This window comes from Actinia tenebrosa, unplaced genomic scaffold, assembly GCF_029948245.1.
Source record: "Actinia tenebrosa isolate PJP-AT-01 unplaced genomic scaffold, QUT_ActTen_1.0 PGA_scaffold2__45_contigs__length_23673736, whole genome shotgun sequence".
Lineage (NCBI taxonomy): Eukaryota > Metazoa > Cnidaria > Anthozoa > Actiniaria > Actiniidae > Actinia > Actinia tenebrosa.
In genome coordinates, this window is record NW_028292579.1 from 13,075,498 (window position 1) to 13,096,222 (window position 20,725).

The 20,725-nt window shown below is 35.8% G+C and overlaps 1 protein-coding gene across 2 annotated transcripts; it reads right to left on the reverse strand.

Moving 5' to 3' along the window:
* Positions 1-895: 895 nt before the first annotated feature.
* LOC116287304 (cAMP-dependent protein kinase catalytic subunit PRKX) lies at positions 896-19,015 on the reverse strand. 2 transcript variants are annotated; one of them, XM_089033985.1, is made up of 9 exons: positions 18,780-19,015; positions 18,472-18,640; positions 15,947-16,210; positions 9,575-9,694; positions 8,973-9,071; positions 7,705-7,762; positions 6,521-6,598; positions 5,664-5,806; positions 896-2,714 (listed from the first exon to the last, which is right to left on the reverse strand). In XM_089033985.1, the coding sequence occupies exons 1-8, from the start codon at positions 18,853-18,855 to the stop codon at positions 5,681-5,683; spliced, it is 990 nt and encodes a 329-aa protein (XP_088890111.1). In that variant the 5' UTR covers positions 18,856-19,015; the 3' UTR covers positions 896-2,714; positions 5,664-5,680. The 2 variants fall into 2 exon arrangements, with proteins under 2 accessions (XP_088890111.1, XP_088890112.1); XM_089033986.1 differs by lacking the exon at positions 9,575-9,694.
* Positions 19,016-20,725: the final 1,710 nt, after the last annotated feature.

A 20,725-nucleotide genomic window follows, 5' to 3' on the forward strand; every position in this document is an offset into this window, starting at 1 on the left:
GCTTTAAACTAATTTATCATTTTTGAAACCTTTAATCCTTCCCTGACATTGTGTGAAACGTGCTTGCAGATCGTGTTATTCAAGAGGAAGTTGTACCCGTTTCAATGCGGCTAGGTGTGCCAGACCAAAACTACCCAGAGCCTCCTTATGAACTGATTCTTTCGATATTTGTTCGACTGCCAGTCGGTTCCATGTTTCTGTTTATTAATATATACTTTGAAAAGTTTTACACGTATCACCAAGGCGGTAGTACTGATCCATATATAGACTCTTCCACAGTCTCTCGCTCGTCCGTTCCGTCTCCACGCTTAGAGACTGTAACGTCACAATGACCGAAAGGACTTATGGGTCCCGAAAACTTGGACCCAGCGTGCTTTGGGAACCAAATTACTCGTGCAGTCTCTCTCGTTTCAATATTTTCAAGATGGCGGCGAAAACGAGAGACGGTACGGACGAGCGAGAGACTGGAAGAGTCTAATCCATATATTATTATGTTCTTTATACAATTAAAGGGGCACTTGGATGAAAAAGCCCGAATTTTTGAAAGTCCGAATAATTGAAGTATATGAGGATAATATGACTCAATTATGATTATGTAAACCAGATTAGTGAACATTTTAGCCTGGGAGCCACTTGCTATTGAGATATTTTGGTTCAAAAGCAGAAAGAACAATAGGGTTGAGTAAATGACGTCATTTACTCCAAATTTAGATGCTGAATAAAACTGATAATTTTTATCCGCTACATTTTACTGTTAAGAAAGTATGTTGCTTGGCTACTATTGGGGCCATATAGATACGTTTAACTAAATTTAAAGTCATTTCCAATTTTTATCCATTTTCATCCAAGTGCCCCTTTAAAATAGCTTCGTGAGCAAAATAAATGGTAAGCAATGAAAGCCGTCATCGATTTATTACAGGATTTGCTCAAAATAACAAAGAACTAAGAAAAGTACAAATTGGAATCAAGAACTATCTTGTAACTGTTAAACTGAGGCGATTTAAATCAATCGAAGTACTTTGAGTTTGTGTTATTACGAGGTCAAAAAAAAAAAAATTAAAAAAAATGCAAAACCCTATTCCATTGCATCCGCCATCTTGTTTCATTGAGTATAACCGCTGACCATAATTTCACTCCATTGAGAGCTTCTTTGCACGGAAATTTAGTTATTAGTCGTTTTTTCATCTGACTCGGATTACTAACGCCCTCCCAGACACCAAAGGCCTGAGCTTAAAACATCAAAGCATCGTTCACGCTATTTTACACCATAATGCTTTTGTTACAAAAACGTGCACGACGTGGAAAAATTTCGCTATCATCTTTATTGCACTTTTTACGTGAAGACATTGGTGCTAGAAAAATTTTCAACAATTGCCTTGAATAACTACACCATTACAATCAAACCACCACAAGCGTTATAACACGTAGAAGTCATTAATGACTTTATTTTTGGATTCTTGATTTCATTGTTCAATTCGAACATTCATTATTGTAAACGAATCTTCAAGGAGTAGCATATACGAAAGCCAATTCATATATGCAGCTAAAATGCAAGAGCAACTTCGAGCAAAGTTACAGCCATTCTCAATCACGCACCCCGCTCTAGCGATTGTTTTGTCGCGACGAAGAAGCTCTTGGTGGACGTCAATCAAGGAGTTTGTTATCATGGAAACGCCTAGTGATTGACGTCCATTAAAACCTTCTTCGTCGCGACAGAAACAATCGCTAGAGGGCGCGTGTGGTTGAGAATGGCTGTAATCGTGTTTTCAATTTATTATTTTTTGAATATTGAATATTCGTTTTCAATCATGAATGTTTGAATCGAATAATGAAACCAAGAATCCAAAAAGTCATTTATGACCACTACGGGTTCACGCTTGAGGTGATTTGACTGTAATAAGATATAAGAAGATATAAGATTGATTAAAAACCGTGTTTGTTACTTCTTTTTTTTTTTTTTTTTTTTTTTTTTTGGGACAAAATATTCACAATTTCTAAATTGAATTATTCGATTAAAAACTGATAAGAAAGAAATTCATGCATCTTTTAACAAAAGTAGTGACGTCTCTCGTCCGATATAAAAATATGGTCATAAGTTTAAGGGAATTTGTCTATTCCATCCAGTATATATTCCATCTATAACTGATTGTCTAAACTTACACAAACCTCCATTCCGTTTATTCTATTTCAAATAACTGTATTCTATTCCAATAACTGTACTCTACTCTAGCCGTGAACACTCGAGTTTATTTTATTTTATATTTGTGTAAATACACTTCTATTTTTTTCTTTCTCTTTCATCATTTCATCTCCTTGAATAGCTCTTATAGACTTTCTATTGTTTTCGATTCGTTATCTAAATGGCTGACAAGCTGGAGTGTACACGGCTAGAGTAGAACGACAATAATCAATCTGTTCAACCTGTTTAGCAAGGCTTGTAATGAAGTTAATAAATAAAGAAACGAAAAGCCGAGCCTGCGTGGGCATCCCGGTAAAAGAATTACCTACGCTTATTGCACTCCAAGAGGAAAGGAGGAACATTCTCTCTGTTTTTTATCATTTGTAGTGAACAAAGGTGTTTTCGTATTCGTTTGAACAGTTTTTCCTTCATTCTCTATTCTTCTCCATTTAATTTTTTCTCCATCCAAGATCCCTTTCGTCCTTCCTATGACGTCAGAAGGGACTGACCTGTAGCTCTGTTGATATACCAGCAACTGAGAATAACATAAAATGCGATCAGAAATGTACAGGCGATATAGGCTGCATCACACGGAACTGGACAAATCTTTAACCCGTCAAAAGGTTGTACGTTTAAAGTGCAAATGAACCCTTCGACAATACTTTCAGTACTGATTCTACATGAAGTAAATAGTTGAATGGTAAAATATTTCTTGATTTGAGTGATGCGTTTCTAAGTTATGAAGGTTTATACTTCCAATATGCTAATGAGTGTGACGTCTATTAAGGCTTAATCAAATATACAAAATCGAACTGGTTCATAGAAACAGTATTTAAAAAGCATCATTATTTTACTCATGGTTTACATGAAAGCTATTTACAATTTTTATTTTCAAAATGGCCAGCATTTAGTATTACTAGTTACAACAAAAACACTCAAATACCTTACCTGACGTCATCATCATTAACATATTGGAAGTATAAACCTTCATAACTTAGAGACGCATCACTCAAATCAAGAAATATTTTACCAATCAACTATTTACTTTATGCAGAACCAGTACTGAATATATTGTCAAAGGGTTCATTTGCACTTTAAGCGTTCCGTTCAGGGCGCTAATTAGGAAGGGCGGTGGTCATTGTTTTGTTCAACGTGTGATGCAGAGGGGCACTGGAAACTAGTGTCATCTTTACTTTCCGCTCCACTATTCTAGTTTCATTCGGAAGCTACCATAGGAATGTCTTTTTAGTGATGAAATATGTGTAATGTCAACCAGGGAAGATATAACGAAAACTGACACAGTTCATTGTAGAAGTTCTATGCCTCGATAAATACACGAAGAATTGAGCTTTTGCAATTACCAAATCCTGTAGGCAATACCACTAGTATATCTTTCTGTCTAAAAACGATTCCATATCATTTTTGCAGTCTTCCTACAATACGATGCCAACAAGTTTCTCCTTACAAACGTATCGAAAGTCATGGTATAAGCTACGTTATCACGTCCGTGATGTTATCACTAACGATCTTTGGCAAGAGAGAAAGCGAACAAGACTTCGCATAAAACAATAGAAGTATTTGATTTACAGGCTCTTAACCTATGGGAATTTTTTTACGTTCACGATATGAACGTGAAATACGAGGAATGTGGATTTTCATAGCAGGCGCTCCCTTTTCTTCCCTCCTCCCAATTCCCTCCCCAAAGCTCCGCTGCGCCGCTCGCTGCAAACAGAATATTAAATAGAGCAAGAAAGACTAGTTCATAGTTATCAGAGAAAAATTAATGCGAGTCAGTACAAGAACAAACGAGCTCTTTCTCCACCAATACCACCAAAAAGCAAAGGAGAAGCAAAGTTTGTTACGCTACTGAAATTAAATATCGTGATAAGGTAATGAATAGAATTTCATAATTGGGGTGCTGAGTAGGAAAAAGCACGACCACCATATGTCTTGCATTTGATGGATGGATGCATAAGAAGTAGCGAGCTGACGATCGTAGTGTTCCAGGTAGGAAAAGGCACGACCACCATATGTCTTGGATTTGATGGCTGGGATGCATAAGACCTAGCGAGCTGACGATCGTAGTGTTAGTGGTGGATGGTATTCCTGTATGATGGATTCCAGGTATCCAGCAGATTGTCCATTCAAGATCTTATAAGTAATAAGGAGAATCTTAAAGTTAATCCTTGCCTCAACTGGTGGCCAATGCAAGTCTTAAGCATAGGTGTTATATGGTCATAACTACGCGATCCTGTTATCATTCGAGCTGCAATATTCTGAATTCTTTGTAATTTGTCCCTTTGATACTTTGCTATTCCATGTAAAAGACCATTACAGTAGTCAAGTCTAGAAATCACGAGGGAATTTACTAACATCTTCAGTCCATTGTATGGAAGGTATTGCCGGATGCGTCCAATAAATCTTATTCGTGGTGTGACAATGTTTTCCCAATTCAGCGTGACAAACCTCTGGGGGAATGAAGAGCTATTGTTTTGAAACTCGTCGGGATATCATCGTTATTCCTTTCGTATCCTTTGGGATACTCAGGAATTTTCGGAAGAGTAAAAACAAAAGAAAATGAATCCCCTGGAGGTTTGTCACGCTGAATTGGGAAAACATTGTCACACCACGAATAAGGTCTATTGATCTTATGGCAAAACTGGCTAACTCACATGTTTTGTTGATATGATGATTGAAAGAAAAGGTTTATCCATGATAACGCCCAAATTCTTGGCTGTTCACAGTCACATCTACTGTAGTATTTGCTAATGATAAAGGCTTGTAAGTTGATGGTTGCTTTTTGAAACGTGAGCTGAAATGCAATACTTCATTTTTTCTTGGTTTACTTTTTAACATGTTCTTTGTGTTCCATGCGAATACACCTTCATCACGTTTGAAGAACGTTAAGTAAAGCATCAGACTATTCTGGATCTCTTATAACAATATAGATTTTGGTGTCGTCGGCGTAAAACATACACCAAAGATCATGAGTTCGTACTAGCATCTCGAAGAGGTGCAATGTAAAGAGTAAACAATAATGGGCCAAGTATTGAACCGTGAGGAACGCCAAACTATATAAAATCACCTACAGTTAATCTTTGAGATCGGTCAAGTAAGTACGAGGAAAACATTGAAGAACTGTTTCTGTGAAGTTGAGTTTTGCCGTCCGGCAGAGGCCTTGAACCCATGTTCACCAAATAACAGTCCGGTGGCCAACCAATGATCCAACCGAGAGGCGGTATCATCAATATCCCACTGGTATCAGCTTTAGTATCAGCTTTATTTTCATACAAAAAAAATTGACTAGGCCACCCTATTAAAATTAAGGTATCTGTCTATACCAGTACAAAAGCTTCACCCATCTAGGAATATCTGGATACGGGAAATATGAGGAAAAAGCCATAGGGATATGGAATATGAAAAGGAATTACTGATAAAAATATATATTACGGTTTTCTTATACGATAGACTGAATAAGACTTACTTTATGAGGGAAATGACCTAAAAGTCTTTAAATGGCTCTAACTGTTTGCTGTGAAGGGGTGGGGCAGATTTCCAGTCCTCCTCGGGGTATTCATCAAAATTCCTGGTGTCACCGGAGTGTGCAATCTTCGGTACAATAGGAGGCTGAAACAAAGATTTCCATATTAAACTAGACGTTTCTTACAAATAGTGAAGTGCTGCGAATCGTATCAGACAGACGGTTTATTTCCTATATGGTGTTTTAAGTCAAGAACTGAAATCAAACGTAAATATCAAGAGAACTAAATAAAGATATTCCTTGGTGATATTGTTTGTAAAACGGTGGTTTATTCATCTTTTAAGGCGCCAAGTTTGTACGTGTAATTTTTATAAGACTTCTTGCCGTGCTGAAGTCAAGTTTCACTAACGTCTGGTGGCCTCACACACCTCTGTTGGCCCGTGTGCCAGTTTCTTCACTGCAATACGAGTTGTGACCACGAAACTTAGGAGAGTTGTAGTCACGTGCTTGGTCTGTCACCCCAACAATCTTAGTGGTATGACGCCATATATCACGTGACTTACTAAGATAATTTGAAAAAATATTATTTAAAAGTTTTTGTTTTTGTTTTAATAACTTTTTCTTAAAATACCTAGCCTTCTGGGCCTTACAGAGTATATCTATCAATCAATCAATCAATCAATCAATCAATCAATCAATCAATCAATCAATCCATATATATATAGAGAGAGAGTATATATATATATATACTCTTTAAGGCCCAGCAGGTTAGTTTTTTGTTATTTTGTTAATAAGAACCCGACCAGAAGAGACTCACTTGTGCATAAATTAATGTCAATGACTAAATTTGCTATCATTACCTTCAATTTTCTCTGATAAACTAGATTCCAATCAATCACTTTAAACCATTTATGTCCTTTAACATCTTCTGCTCCATTCTGAAAACAAATAAAGGGATAATGAATGAAAATATGCAAAAAAAACCCATGTTTCGTAAATTGATATGACTTGGTATTTGAGGAAAGGCCATTCTAGCAGCTGAGCTCAATGGCTCGATGGCCCCTGGGCTGACTTATTTTCCAGTCTTATTTTAGACTCTATAATAATAATAATAATTTTTTATTTTGAAAGAATAAAAAATTACGAATTACAAAAAGTTTAGCCTACACTATTACATAAATACATTATAATAATAAAACTAGAAAAAGAAGGAGGGGAAAAACGTTTGATTATGCTATATATAGCTTCACGTACATCCTTACAAAATCCCGTTTTTCCTTCATATAAACACTGCATTTTTTTTTGCACCTTGAATTCGTTTGGCCTGCTTCAGGGGTAAACAAGCCGGACGAGTTTCATCGACAAATGGAGGAGTGTTACCTATAAAATCTCTCATTTTACGTCCTATCCTTGGCCACTTAAATATACAAGATCGCTCTGCCTGGATCACTACTCGCGATCGGGTTCGAAGTATAGGTAGCAAGGCGCTAACATCACTAATCTTTCCACTACTCTTCGTATTCCCTTCAGACCACAAGTTGGTAAGTCTTCCAAATCATGCCTTTTCAATTCCAGAACAATATGCAACAAAGGCTTTGATAATAAATGATTTTGTTGTTGAAAATGATATTGAAATGTTATACTTAACTGAAACTTGGTTAAAATTACATTATCAATATTTTTAAACATGTTGCTAGGAAATATAGTGGAGGCGGTGTTGGTTTTTTTATATAAAAAGTCCTCAAGACCAGGAAATATTTCTTTCAATAAGTTTAAATCTTTTGAAGCCATGGGGCAGTCATGTTCCCTCTTCTTCTGCGTAATTTTTTAGTTTTTTGTCATTTAAACCTCCTCTTCAAATAGTAAAAATCTTACTAATAAAATTTTTTTGAAGAGTTTTCTATTTTTCTAAAAAGAAATTAACACTCAGGACTCACTTCTCTTGATTTGGGATTTTTTGCCACCGCTCTTCGATTTCGAAATCTTTTTCCGTTGATCTTATTATAACCAGGACTAGCATAAGCACATGCTGGTTCTTACATACCTTCATACTACCTAATCTTCTTGTTCTATCATGAACTAAAAGTCTCTTTATTAAATCTCTGCAAGATAAAGTAATAATAATAATAATAATAATAATAATAATAATAACAACAACAATAACGATAACAGTAATAACAACAATAACAACAATAATAATGTAATGTCTACGCGCAAATTTCGAGGTTGTTGCAAAATGGGGTTGATTTAGCAGAAACATGTCCCAGAAACATAGTAGCAGCAACTAAAACCATATTCTGTAAACACAAGTGGACGTGTAGCGAGGAATAGCAGCAGCATATTTGCAACATCCGCACACTTAGGAAACTCGACGGGCCGTGACTGGAACACGTAAATATTCTGTACAAAATCGAGGCTAAGCCTGTGTAAATGAGTCTGTAATCAAGAAACACAGCGGTAATTTGGAACTCGAAAATGGTTTATTGAAACATGTAAAAACGCGACTATGACTACATCGCTCCCCCGCTACACGTCCACTCGTGCATATGATTTTATTGCTGCTACATGTCTTTGGGTCATGTTCCTGCTAGATGAGCCTATATAGTGTGCATATTGCAGTTTTCCTATGACCGTGAAAAATTCACGGCACGAACACGGTCGTGACTCTACGTTTTAATATATAAAATATTTAAATTTGAAATTTTCAACATGCCTTCATAGCCTGGTATTTTCTATAATAATGCTTAACTTTGTTCCAGTTTATCTTAACTATACTTGAGCTTATTTTTGTTTAAAACCCAGATTTTAATGTACCTATGTAGCAACTCTGATTGGACAACAGGATAAACAAACATGCTAACGGAAACTATAAGTAAGACAAATCGACAAGAACGGTTATATGTTATCGAATATTAATTAAAATCCTATTTTCATTTGTTAAGCAGCTGGAAAAGATGAGCCGGTATTTCATAATCAGCGATCCTGACATAGAGCATACCCTCTAACGACCTGGTCATAAGATTCTGGCTTCCGGTCTTCCGGGTTTCCAAGAGCCTACGATTTGGCTAATGAGTAGGGTCTGGGAACGAGAATGCGAAGAATCTACATGAATGCCGTAAAATAGCAGTCACCCTTATTGCTAGAGAATCAACTTCGTGCGATTTTGAGGGGGAAAAACTGTAATTCAACTTTTGGATGTAGTTTTTGAAAATAGTTCACCAAAGAGGTTATATTGGAAACATTTTTACCATTTTTTACAGATATCCCTTTCATGATGCTTGACTATAATATATAGAATATTTATCAACTTACCTGGCTGCAGTGTTTTCCATGTGTTTGGGCCACTCAACTTTACCAGAAAGGATCTTTTCATAAATACCAAATGGATTATCATCAAAAAAAGGAGGATAACTGCAAGCAGAAAAATTACATGAACAGGACAATAAAAGGTTAAGTATTCAATTTTAGTTAAAGAAGCATCGTTAAATACTATATCATTATCACAACACTTACAGTGTAACTACGCCAACCAAGGCCACCCAGACAATTTTTTATACAAATTAGTCGATCACAATCGAGTATTTAAACAATAGAATCTGTACACATGTATATATGTTTTCTTTTAAAAGCATATATTATACTTTATACGAGTGTGTGTATAAACAGGAGTGAACAAGAAACAGTTTAAAACCCAGAATTCATCAATTCATCTGCTATTCGGCGTCAAAAATGTGATTTGTGAATTTGATTTTAAATTTGTTTGGCCCGGGTGGCTTTGGTTTATGAAATCACTGCAACTACAATCAATGTCATTATCATTATCATCATCATCATCACAGTACTTCACTTATAATGGTTCTTGTCAGCATAATCAACAACATCATTTTTTAAGGGCATATGGATACCTTACTTACCCTACAAGCATTTCATAAATAAGAATTCCTAATGCCCACCAGTCTACAGCTTTATTGTGACCTTTACTTTGGATAATTTCAGGTGCAAGGTATTCTGGTGTTCCACAGAGAGTCCACGTTCTGACAATGAAAAGCAAGTTTACAGTCTAAGAATCAAAATACATAATTACCTGTCCTTCCCCTTTAAAAAAGCTTCGGCTCTATCAAAATAAAAGTTTGGGTAGAGACAGATTAAAAACAATGCAGAAAGTTACCTACATCGGTAAGGGATATGAGAGGTATCCGGTGGAAAAGATAAACACAAAAATGATTTATTGGATGTTGATCAAATGGAAGGATTTTAAACCAACTGCCCAAAAATGTATAGGAAAAAAGTTGAAAATTGAAGGTATTGATTGGTCATCGGTCTATTCAAGGATTTACGAAAGTACTATAGATACAAAATTAAGGGCTTTTCAGTATAAAATTTTAAATAATTGCTTATATCTGAATCAGAAATTGTATGTTTTCAAACTAGTCCATTCTCCAAAATGTAGTTTTTGTTTAGAAGAAAATGAAACAATGTCTCACTTTTATGTAGAGTGTGTTGAAACTAGAAATTTTTATTTCAAGTGTTGTGAATGGCTAAAAGGGGCTTCAATAGTACTTCCTGTCTTAAATTTTGAAAATATTCTATTAGGAAATAGTGAAGATGTTTTGGTCAATTATTTGTTTGTTTTGTGGAAATATGTTGTGTATCAGTGTAGAAGCAAGCAAAAAATTCCAGTGTTAAATGATTTTCAAACAAGTTTAAGATATTATGAAAAGTTAGAATGTGAAGTAGCTAAAAAAAGGTCGAAATTGTTAGTGCATTAAAAAAAATATGAAAAGATTAGGGTGATTTTGTAAGTTGATTGGAATATCGAACGGATGAAATAGTGATATCTAAAATATAGCTCAAATAAATAAATTAAAAAATTAGTAGCATTGTAAATTAGACGACCCTCTGTAAAGAAAAAAATTTTTTTTGTATTGTTGTCAAGTAAGAATTATAAATGTTGTAAAAAATATTGTAAAAAATAAATAAATAAAAAATTAGATGTAAAAAAAAAAAAAAAAAAAAAAAAAAAAAAAAAAAAAGTCATTCTAACATCCATGTTGAAAGAACTTTTTAATTCTGACGCTTCTTTCCATTTTTTTCGCGCGACATTACATGGAAAATCGACCATTTTTTCAACTTTCGGCCAAGTGAAGTGATGGTCTAAGAGACTGGGCTGTGACGTCAAATGAACAAGTTGATGTTAGATGCTCCCTCATTCGACACGAGTGAAAAACGTCTGCGCATGCTCTGAATCAGTATGCAAATTAGTCAAAACATAAGTAAATTTGACTTTCAAACATGCCTTATAAATAGACCTATCCCGAATTCGCTTGACTGACCACGAAACAATGGTTTCAAGTCGAGGTTGAACTTGATGAATAAAAGAATCAAGTTTAGTCTCGACTTCCAACCATTGTTTCATGGTCAGTCAAGCGAATTCGGGATACTAGGTCTATTGAACTTCACAAAATGCCAAAACTTAGTGTCCATGCTTGAAACTTAAGACTAATTCTTTCATATTGTGTTTGTTGATACAGTATCTTGGTCTTACAAAAGTATACTCTCGGACTTTTTTGTATACTTGGAGAAAACAAACATTTATTTTCTCACTCAAACTCCTCAAAATTCTCAGAAAACATGGCTGAAGTGCACGCATGCGCAAACGTTTCTCCCTGGTGTCCCCTCAGTCTCTATTAATTTCCCTTGTTTTCGGACTACAAATGATATGTTCTTTTGCCGCCAAAAAGCCATATTTGCGCCTCGAGGATGTTAAAGTGTGCTTGAGTAGAAGTTTTCTTTATCAATATTTTAAGCAAAAAATGCAACGATAGCGTTTGCAAGACCAAAAGGATCAACAAATGAATAACTGCATGATTAGGGTGGTTAAACGCGCCAATTTATTGCTGTTCAAATTAACTAAATTGGCTTCAAACACTTGGTGATGTTACCGAGTGAGATCCCTTTGACTAATAGTTGTTTTGAATCAAGAGAATATGAAGTAATACTTAATATTCTCTTGTTTGAATATATAGATTACTTCATGGGGGGGGGGGGGGGGGGGGGGGGGGGGGGGGCGGGGGCGGGGGCGCTTACGGTATATTCGCACGCCGGAGTTGGTGACGTATCAGAAATCGAACGAGTTGGCTGCGCTCACTCGTTCGATTTCTGATACAAACCAACGAGTGCGAATGCCGTACAAGTGCCCTCCCCATGAAGTTATATTTGTTTATTTTATACAAGCTGAAATTTTCTAGTTGTTTCTTTATTCGTTTTTGTTTTTTGTTACTTAATTGGGTACAGTTTTAGAAATTTAAAAGCAACTTCAATAATCTTACTATTTTCAATTTTAAAGTCGTGCTAAAAAAGAAGCAATATTATAGGAAAATTCATTGGCTGACTTCGCGACTCGTGCGATATCGCGTTTTCTCGTACATTCAACTTGGAATTCCTGAGTCAAGCCAATGAATTTTCCTTGAATCCCATTACACTATTCAATCTAAGCGAATATAAAGAAGAAAAAAAGAAAAAAATCGTGGGAGTTCAAGAAAACCTTGGCCCACGAAGGAAACCATTCTGATGCCATCTTCCCAAACAATAGGAATTCCGCTCAAAGGTGAGGGTTTGAACCTCGTGGCGAGCAGAATAATATTTTCTACTGTGGGAAAAACTAACTGTTTATTCTCAAAAATCGCCTTCGCTGCAATACTTCGTTCAATCTGTTAAAACAATAATGACTTTTTCTCGTCTTGATCGAAATCTAAGGCAGTTCAGCAGTCTAAATGTGCGAAAATGTCAAAGAAGCTAACTGGTGAGTACACAAAACTTTTAAGCTAAGACTTTTCTCTGAATTACACATTCAATTACTAAATAGACTAAATAGAATAAATGAAATCAAAATAAGTAAATTCCTTTTTCTTCTTCTTCTTCTTCTTTTACTGTTGCGTAGCTCAGTTAGTGTTGGATGAAGAAAGAGCTAGCGATGGTCACCAGACTGTAGATTGATGGAAATATTCACCGGCGAGTTGTTAAATGTGACTCCGGTAAACAGTCCACTTACGGCTCCACTCAACCCAAGAACATTATAAGGGGCTTCGGCAGCCTTACTTGTTTGGTTCGCCTGATGACCTTCTACATTGACAGATATTTCATTCAAAGTATTTCTTGCTGGTGATCTTGAACTTTCAACTACTGACGTACTGACCGTACTACTACCTTGACTGCGAGGAGAAAATCCAGCCAGCTTGTGGGATATTTTGCGTTGTTTTTCCAATGGGCTATGGCTGTAAGTCGATATCGATTCTGGATTGGCATGGCCAGTCAATTCTGAAATTTCAAGTGGGTTGAAATCTTCTCGCAAGGCTTGGATTGCTGTTTTACGGCCACACGAAATCGTACATTTGCCTTCTAGGGAAGCTATGTCAGCAATCGTCTTCATCATCCTAGACAAGGTGACATTTTATACCACACTTCAGGTGTTGGCTTGTCAATTGGACTTAAGAACAGATTTTTTTGGACTCTTTCACCTTTTGGTCGATGTTCCAAGTACTCAACAAAAGCACGATATGGATCGCGTTCGCCGCCATTGGTACTCCAGATTTTATTGTTGTACTTTCTTGTTCTTTTCCTGCTATTCTCGTCTCCTTGGCGGTTCTTGGTTTGGCGCTCTTTGTATTCTATAAATTACTCTGTGATGGTAAAAATCTAAAAGGCTAAAATCTTTGTATTTTGAGGTGAATGCGGGAACAACAACAACTCGCGGGATCCCTATATATATCGTGGTATTCAGCTTTTCAAACCATGGTATTCCACGCTAAATACCCACTCTCGGTTAGTGACTTTCCTTTAACGGAGAACTGCTTTTTATCTAAATTATCTAGGATAGATAGTAGAATTCTAGTATTGAAGAAGATTGAAGCACTGAAGAAGACCGCACATCATAGTCGTAGATAAGAGCAAGAAGAAGGCGAAACTGATTGACATTTCGGTGCCTATGCACCATAGGAAAGGAAATGAGAAAGATTGACAAGTACCAAGAGACCTCTGAATAGTGATAGAAAGACCGTGGAGGATGACGACCATGGCAGTTCCGATAGTCGTTGGATCACTTGGAACAATATCAAAACGATTTAAGGACCATGTTCAGAGACTAGAACTTGATAGTATTAGCTTGTTAGACCTATAGACATCTGTACTTTTAGGCACAGCACATATCATAACAAGAGTACTTCAGCTCTCTGAAGCCGTGTAGAATCTCAGCTGAAGGTTAATGTATACCAGCAAACAAGTTGTCATATTTGTATTTTGCTGTGCAATAAAGGAATAATGATAATAATGATAAAGATAATGATAATGATAATAATGATGATAATGATAATAATGATGATGATGATGATATGATTCATCTGTCTCATGATTGAGGGTCATTTGTAGAGGACCGCGACATTTCCACTGCAAACTGCTAGTCTTCATCAGTAATAAAGCACTTAGGAAGAGTGAAGCGCCGTAAGCACTCAAGAAGTGTCAGAAGCACTCACCTACAGCTTGTGCTTCTCCTTACACTTCTTTCATGCTTACGCTACTTCCTGCATAACTTTATCAATGAACTGAGCTTGGAACAATATCAAAACGATTTAAGAATCATGTTCAGAGACTAGAACTTGATAGTACTAGCTTGTTAGACCTATAGACATCTGTACTTTTAGGCACAGCACATATCATAACAAGAGTACTTCTGCTCTCTGAAGCTATGTAGAATCTCGAGCTGAAGGTTAATGTATACCAGCAAACAATTTGTCATATTCCTATTTTGCTGTGCAATAAAGGAATAACAATAATGATAATGATGATAATGATAATAACAATGATAATGATAATGATGATGATGATGATAACGACTGCAAAATGCTAGTCTCCATCAGGCCATGGTCCATCCAGTAATAAAGCACTTAGGAAGAGTGAAGCACCCTAAGTACTCAAGAAGTGTCAGAAGCACTCACCTACAGCTTGTGCTTCTCCTTACACTTCTTTCATGCTTACGTTACTACCTGCATACTTTATCAATGAACGGAGCATGGAAAAAGCTGTACTATATTTGTTAAATATATCGCTCAATTGTTATTCTCTGTTACTCTTGGCTTTCACATGACATCATGAAAAACTTAAATCCAAAGTAATTACTCCACAAAACGTTTTGTCAAATATTTTGTTTACACCGTTATAAGAAAAGCTTTACTAAAATAATTTTGTATTTTCGATGTTTGGTTTTACATACCAGTCAAATTATGTAACGCAATCATTGCCACACATTTTCAAAGCATTAGAAATAGGGAAACTTGATCAAAACAATACATTTTTATTTTGTAGATGATTGTTAAATAGGGGATATTACATGGGCGTGCAGAGATACCAATTTTATCTTCTCGTGTTCAATTTAGATATCTCACTCGTTCGCGCCATCCCGATGTAATGTTCTGTTTATTATATAGATATTGATGAAACTTAGATAAAACAAAAGCTCAAAAACCTTTATTAAAATATGTTACTATGTCAACAGTGATATCTTCACGTGTGAAAGATATGGTATCTTGCACTGCTGAAAGATATCAAGTTTTTGACACTAGAGAAAACCTGGTATTTCATCGATATCTATATAATGACTTTATTTACATGATTATTATCATTAGAAACATAGAATACAATAGAAACATGATTTTCAAATATCATGATTTGGCTGCCATCTTTTTGCCCCTCAAATAGGACACAAAGATGGTGGACCCATACATGTCAACTAAATTATAGATATAATCATTCACTTTTATCTCTGTATCTAAAACTTTTAGCTAGCATTTTGGCTGAGATATCATAGTTTTAGTTGGTCTTTTGGTCTGTGGAGGTCTTGTCGCATATAAGACTTTGGAAAATTTTTCATGATGTAGGTGAAAGCCAAGAAATTATACTGCATCTTATTTGATATCTTTCATCTCATTAGATATTTATATTTCTCATTGTTTTTTTTTTAAATAAAGAAATTTGATGGCATAAGAAGCAACCTGATGTTGTGATAGCAATGTCTTACATAATTGTTTGGTATATATTCAGGGACCATTGGTTTATGGTCTTGTGCTTTCTAGCTTTAACCGCTTTCAAAATAAAGCAATATAAGGTTTTTCAATGTTATTATTTGTGTGTATATGTGAAAGCAGAAAGCACTTTCAAGCCTCCTTAAATTAAAAGCAAGCATTATTTTCAAGCATTATACACCATAGTCTTTGAAAAGATGAATGAGTACTTACTTATCATGGACCTCCTTGGCAAAACCAAAATCTGTAATTTTTACATGGCCTTCCCGATCCAACAAAATATTCTCAGGTTTCAAGTCTCTATAGACCATTGACATACTATGCAAATAATCCAGTGCAGAAACTATTTCAGCCCCATAAAAAAGTCCTGTGCCATTGTTAAACCGTCCAGCGGTGCGAAGATATGTAAAAAGCTCACCCCCACAGGCATACTCTAGTAACATGTACAGAAAGGTCTGATCATGGTGGGTCCACAATCTGGAGATTAAAAAACAGGAATTTCCATAAAAACATAATTTTGTTTTAAGTTTCAGAGAGAATAAAGTAAAGTACCTATATTTAACGTCGGTGGTTCCTTCAGTTGAAATTCAACTGCTATCAATGGAAGCCGACTGCGCGCACTTTACCCCTCTCTCCATCAGTTTAAGAGTAGAGATTTAAGAGTATTCAAACCTGAAGCTACACGGATTTGAGAGAAGTCGAAACAGATGTGGATATCTTGAGGATTGAACCTTGGACCTCAAGCTCCGAAGGCAATGCACTAAACAACTGAGCTACACCTGCTCTTGCTCATTGGTCACAATTTTCATTTTCACAAAGTTCATAGCTGCAATCTTAGAGGCAGCAATTTTGACTTTCAACCTTCTTTGCGTAACACAAATTTTATGAAACGCTACTTTTCTTATCAAGGAGCTGTTGCCTGGAATTAATTACCCAATGAAGTACAAGAGCTCAATAGATAAACAAACTTTTAAGAAAGCTCTTTCATGCAAGTAAAATGATGACATGTGTCTAGTGATCATAGCATATTATTATCTGATTAACTCAAATTCATTTACATAGTTTAGTTTTTAGTTTAATTTATATAATAATAATAATAATAATAATAGTAATAATAACAATAATAATAAAATGCCAGAAATGGATAATGTAGAAATAGTTGCAAAATGTAGAAATAGTCAAGAAATTCTATGCTTTCAGTAGCATTTTTTACTTTTTGTCGCAATATTCCAAAATCAAGAATCTGCAAGGCCTAGGTTGATTGTTGTAACATAAGAAAACAAGATAAGATACTATATTATTATTATTATTATTATTATTATTATTATATTCTTCTTCTTCTTATTTTGAAATTTATTTAGCAATTATTCTTTTAGTATTTGAAATAAAGTTTTAATTACTATCATTATTATTATTATAAATAGATACTTGTTATTGTAGAATATTTGAAGAGATAATCTATACGTTGTAAATATCTGTATGGATACAAAATACAATAATTATTGGTTTTTTTTCTTAGTGAGAAATGTAATTAATGTATTTTGGTAGAACCTTATAAATTAATGCAGAATAAATTATTATTATTATTATTAGAAAAATATTACTATCATTAACAAAATAGAACAGCTTCTAGCTTTTAATCATATTTCGAACGGAGTCTGTGAAATATTCATACCGTCCTTCAGAGGATAATCTAAAACAAAACTTGATAAAGAATAGCTCTTCTCAGGCATTTTTCTTTCCATCTGAATTCAACAAAATATTTTCTTTTAACATAAGATTTACAGTCAAAGGATCAAAAGAAAACAAAGAAAAGAATAATTGCTTTTGAGAGTAAGAAACAGCAAAAGGGGATTATAAGTTGTTTTGATTTATCAACACATGAAAGCAAACGGCAATCTATTCCAATTGGCATATTTACGTAGTGTAAAATATGATGAATAATTTGTATTCGTATTTTATTTATTATTTTATGGGATTACAACTTTGAAAACTTTAAAGAGTTTGAAGGAGAACTGACAATTACTTCTTGCGATTATTTTTTAGGTAAGCTTATTTAAGACAAAAGCGCTGGAGTGTGTAACTCTAAAAGTAAATAGTGTCGACCCAGTTAATTTATCATCCGATCTGTTTGCTTGGCTCTATTACAACCTGCTCTCAAAGACAAACTAACACTCAAATAAAAAATTAAAGAGAGACGGGTATATATATATGGCTATAATATCAGTTACTAGCGATCAACTTTGCATTTGTTAACTTATTATTAAGTTAGCTTACATCAGCTGGAATGTTAAATAACACTAAACTAATTTCACAATATCCGTGGCAATGTAAAACTCTGTGAAAATTTTGTTGAAATGTTTTCAAAAAGGCCAATACGAGAAAACCAAACCTGTTGCACTGAAATTATCTTCAAACACGGAGCTATTTTGGGAGGAAGCCTCCTTGGTGAGTGACCAACATTTGCATTCCTTCAGTGGTAATAGGTCACAAGTTTAGAATAAAAATCTGTTCAGCGAGCAACAGAACAAAATCCGATCCAGAAATTCTAACTCACGATACCATAGACTTAGACTGGAATAAAGCAACAATCTCAAATACGATTTCTAAATCGGAATTCAATAACAACAGGCTGAAGATAAGTAACTTACATTCCAAAAGATGAATTGTCGCACAAGCCAGCGAAGGCTACAGTAAATATACAATAAGCCGTATTTGTTTAATTTGGTAATACTCACAAGTTCACAATAAATGGGTGATCTATCTTCATGAGGATTGTTTTCTCGTTCTGTACATGCTCGACTTGTTTTAAGCGTATAACTTCACTAATATTCATAATCTTCAGCGCATAGTATTCTCCACCTCTTCGATCCTTTGCAAGAAGTACTCTTCCGAACGTCCCCGTTCCTGCAAGACAAACATAGGAAATATTAGAACCCTAGGCAAATATTAAAAGCCTGATAATAAGGCAATTGGCTCTCCAGAGATCATAGACGCAGCTCGAGAAATTACTTATGAACAACAAAAAAAAGACTTCCATGTATACCCAATGTGACTGATAACTCGAAATCTTGAAGTGTTGTCCTCTTGTCCTTCTTTCGACTCCCAACAACGGATGCCATTTGCAATCACTTGGAATTATGACCAGAATCCTTTACATTCGGGAGTACATGGGAAGTGTGGCGATAATATAATAAATTTTGATTTCTTCTTTAGGAACCCCCCGTTTTTACAGCTTACTGAGGTATGATTAGTAAGGCAAGATAGACCAAGTACACTTGGATGACGGATGCAAATTGACTTGTTGCTTACTTGATCGCTGATTGGTCGAGTTATTATTCGGTAATGGCACGTGTAGATCTCGAACAAAACGTTATCGCGCGTCTTACACTAACAATCGTCACGTCTTGTTTGTTAGAGTTAATAGCTGTTGCATATTTCAAGTAAAGTGCTGCGAGGAGGAATCAAGTGACATCTGGGTAGTATTTATGGTTGCTGTATATTGTTTATCTAATGCCTGTCTCTACATGTGATTTATTTGTTATAGTGTTGCTGTTACAATAGAAAAAGAAAGTCGCTATGTATTTTTATGAAATATATACAAATCGTGCAGTAACGAAATAATTTGCATGAAGACGTTTTAATCATAAGATGTTATTCTTAATGTACTTTCTGTGAACTTGACATAATTTACACTTACATTTCAGTGGCGAATCCAGGAATTTTAGCAGCGGGGTGACTATTAAAAAGGTTTTACCAGGAATGCGAGGAGGGGGGGGGGGGGGTTGACTTACCGAGGATAATACTGAGAAATTTAAGCAAAAGAGTGGTGGCTAGCTACACTGCATTTGCACATGCCACCATCTCCACTTTTAGCGCAAGCACGCTAGCTTAGTTCTTTAAAAATTCCACAAGTGTTACCAAGAATTTAGAAGTTCTATTGGATTAACAGCAACATTCCTAAGGGACTGGTCATAAAGTATAGGGGAGGGGGGGGGGGGGGGGGGGGGGAGGTGGGGGAATAGAATCAGTGTTTTTTTATCTTGGCCCATTATAAAATGATGCTGAAAATGTGATGACCCAACCCCAGTTTAGAAGCAAAATTGCAGATGGCCCACCCCTGAAAAGAGGATTTACCTCTATTCAATCTAAATCCCAAAAGAATTTTCATAGTTGCACACGTCTACCACTTCTTGTGACATTGACATTGTTCCGGCTTCTTCTTTCTCTCTGTCATCGGCTTCCTCACTATCAGTAATCCCTATTTCATGAGTAACAATGTCAGTTTCTTCGCCGCTATCCAAATCTTCAGTATCCTCATCAATGTCCTCACATGAAGTGATCATTTTCAGTGTTCTCGCGTGAAGTACCATCTCAGTTCCTTCATGCTCTTTGTCTGTTGTACTTGTCATAGTATTTAAAAGCTGCATAGACAAACGAATTTTTGTGGAACGGTTCCGGTTGAGAGCTCTTACCAAGTTCCAGACTTTGGCGGGAAGTTCATAACGAGCTTCGCCAGCAGCTCCACGTCCTATATAAGTCCTGCCTCCTTTGCAAAGAAGCAGGCCTTGCAGACCAACAACACTTCCTCAGCAAGTGCCCTTAGTTACCTCGGAGGACCGCGTCTTCCCCACCAAGACTCGCTCGACAACGACTTTTGTTAGACAAATAAACTACCAAACGGGGGATGGTACGATATATACCGACCAAAAGAAAGACACCGAATTACAGGGAAAACCTTCAGAAGAAAGGCTGCAGACAATTTTGAATTGATACATGCTGAATCTGGAAAGATTTTTACTCGCGATGCTAAGTTCCTGAAAGGAAGCTCCCCCAAGTCGTGGAGTAGAACCAGTTAATGGTCCTGATTAGTGGTCCAAGTATGGAGCCTTGTGGAACACCAGATGTTACGGGTAACCGGTCAGAGAAGGATCCATCCAAGACGACACGCTGCTGTCTGTTGCACAAATAGCTCTGAAACCACTGCAGTAA

What these genes read in the sequence shown, in the direction of transcription:
- LOC116287304 (XM_089033985.1), bottom strand. Translation starts at nt 18,855, where the DNA reads ATGGCATCCGTTGTTGGGAGTCGAAAGAAGGACAAGAGGACAACACTT. An exon ending in CACCCATTTATTGTGAACTT is followed by an intron (nt 16,211 to 18,471) that starts GTGAGTATTACC and finishes TTTAATCTCCAG; the next exon opens with ATTGTGGACCCACCATGATC. An exon ending in GCCAAGGAGGTCCATGATAA is followed by an intron (nt 9,695 to 15,946) that starts GTAAGTACTCAT and finishes TTTCATTGTCAG; the next exon opens with AACGTGGACTCTCTGTGGAA.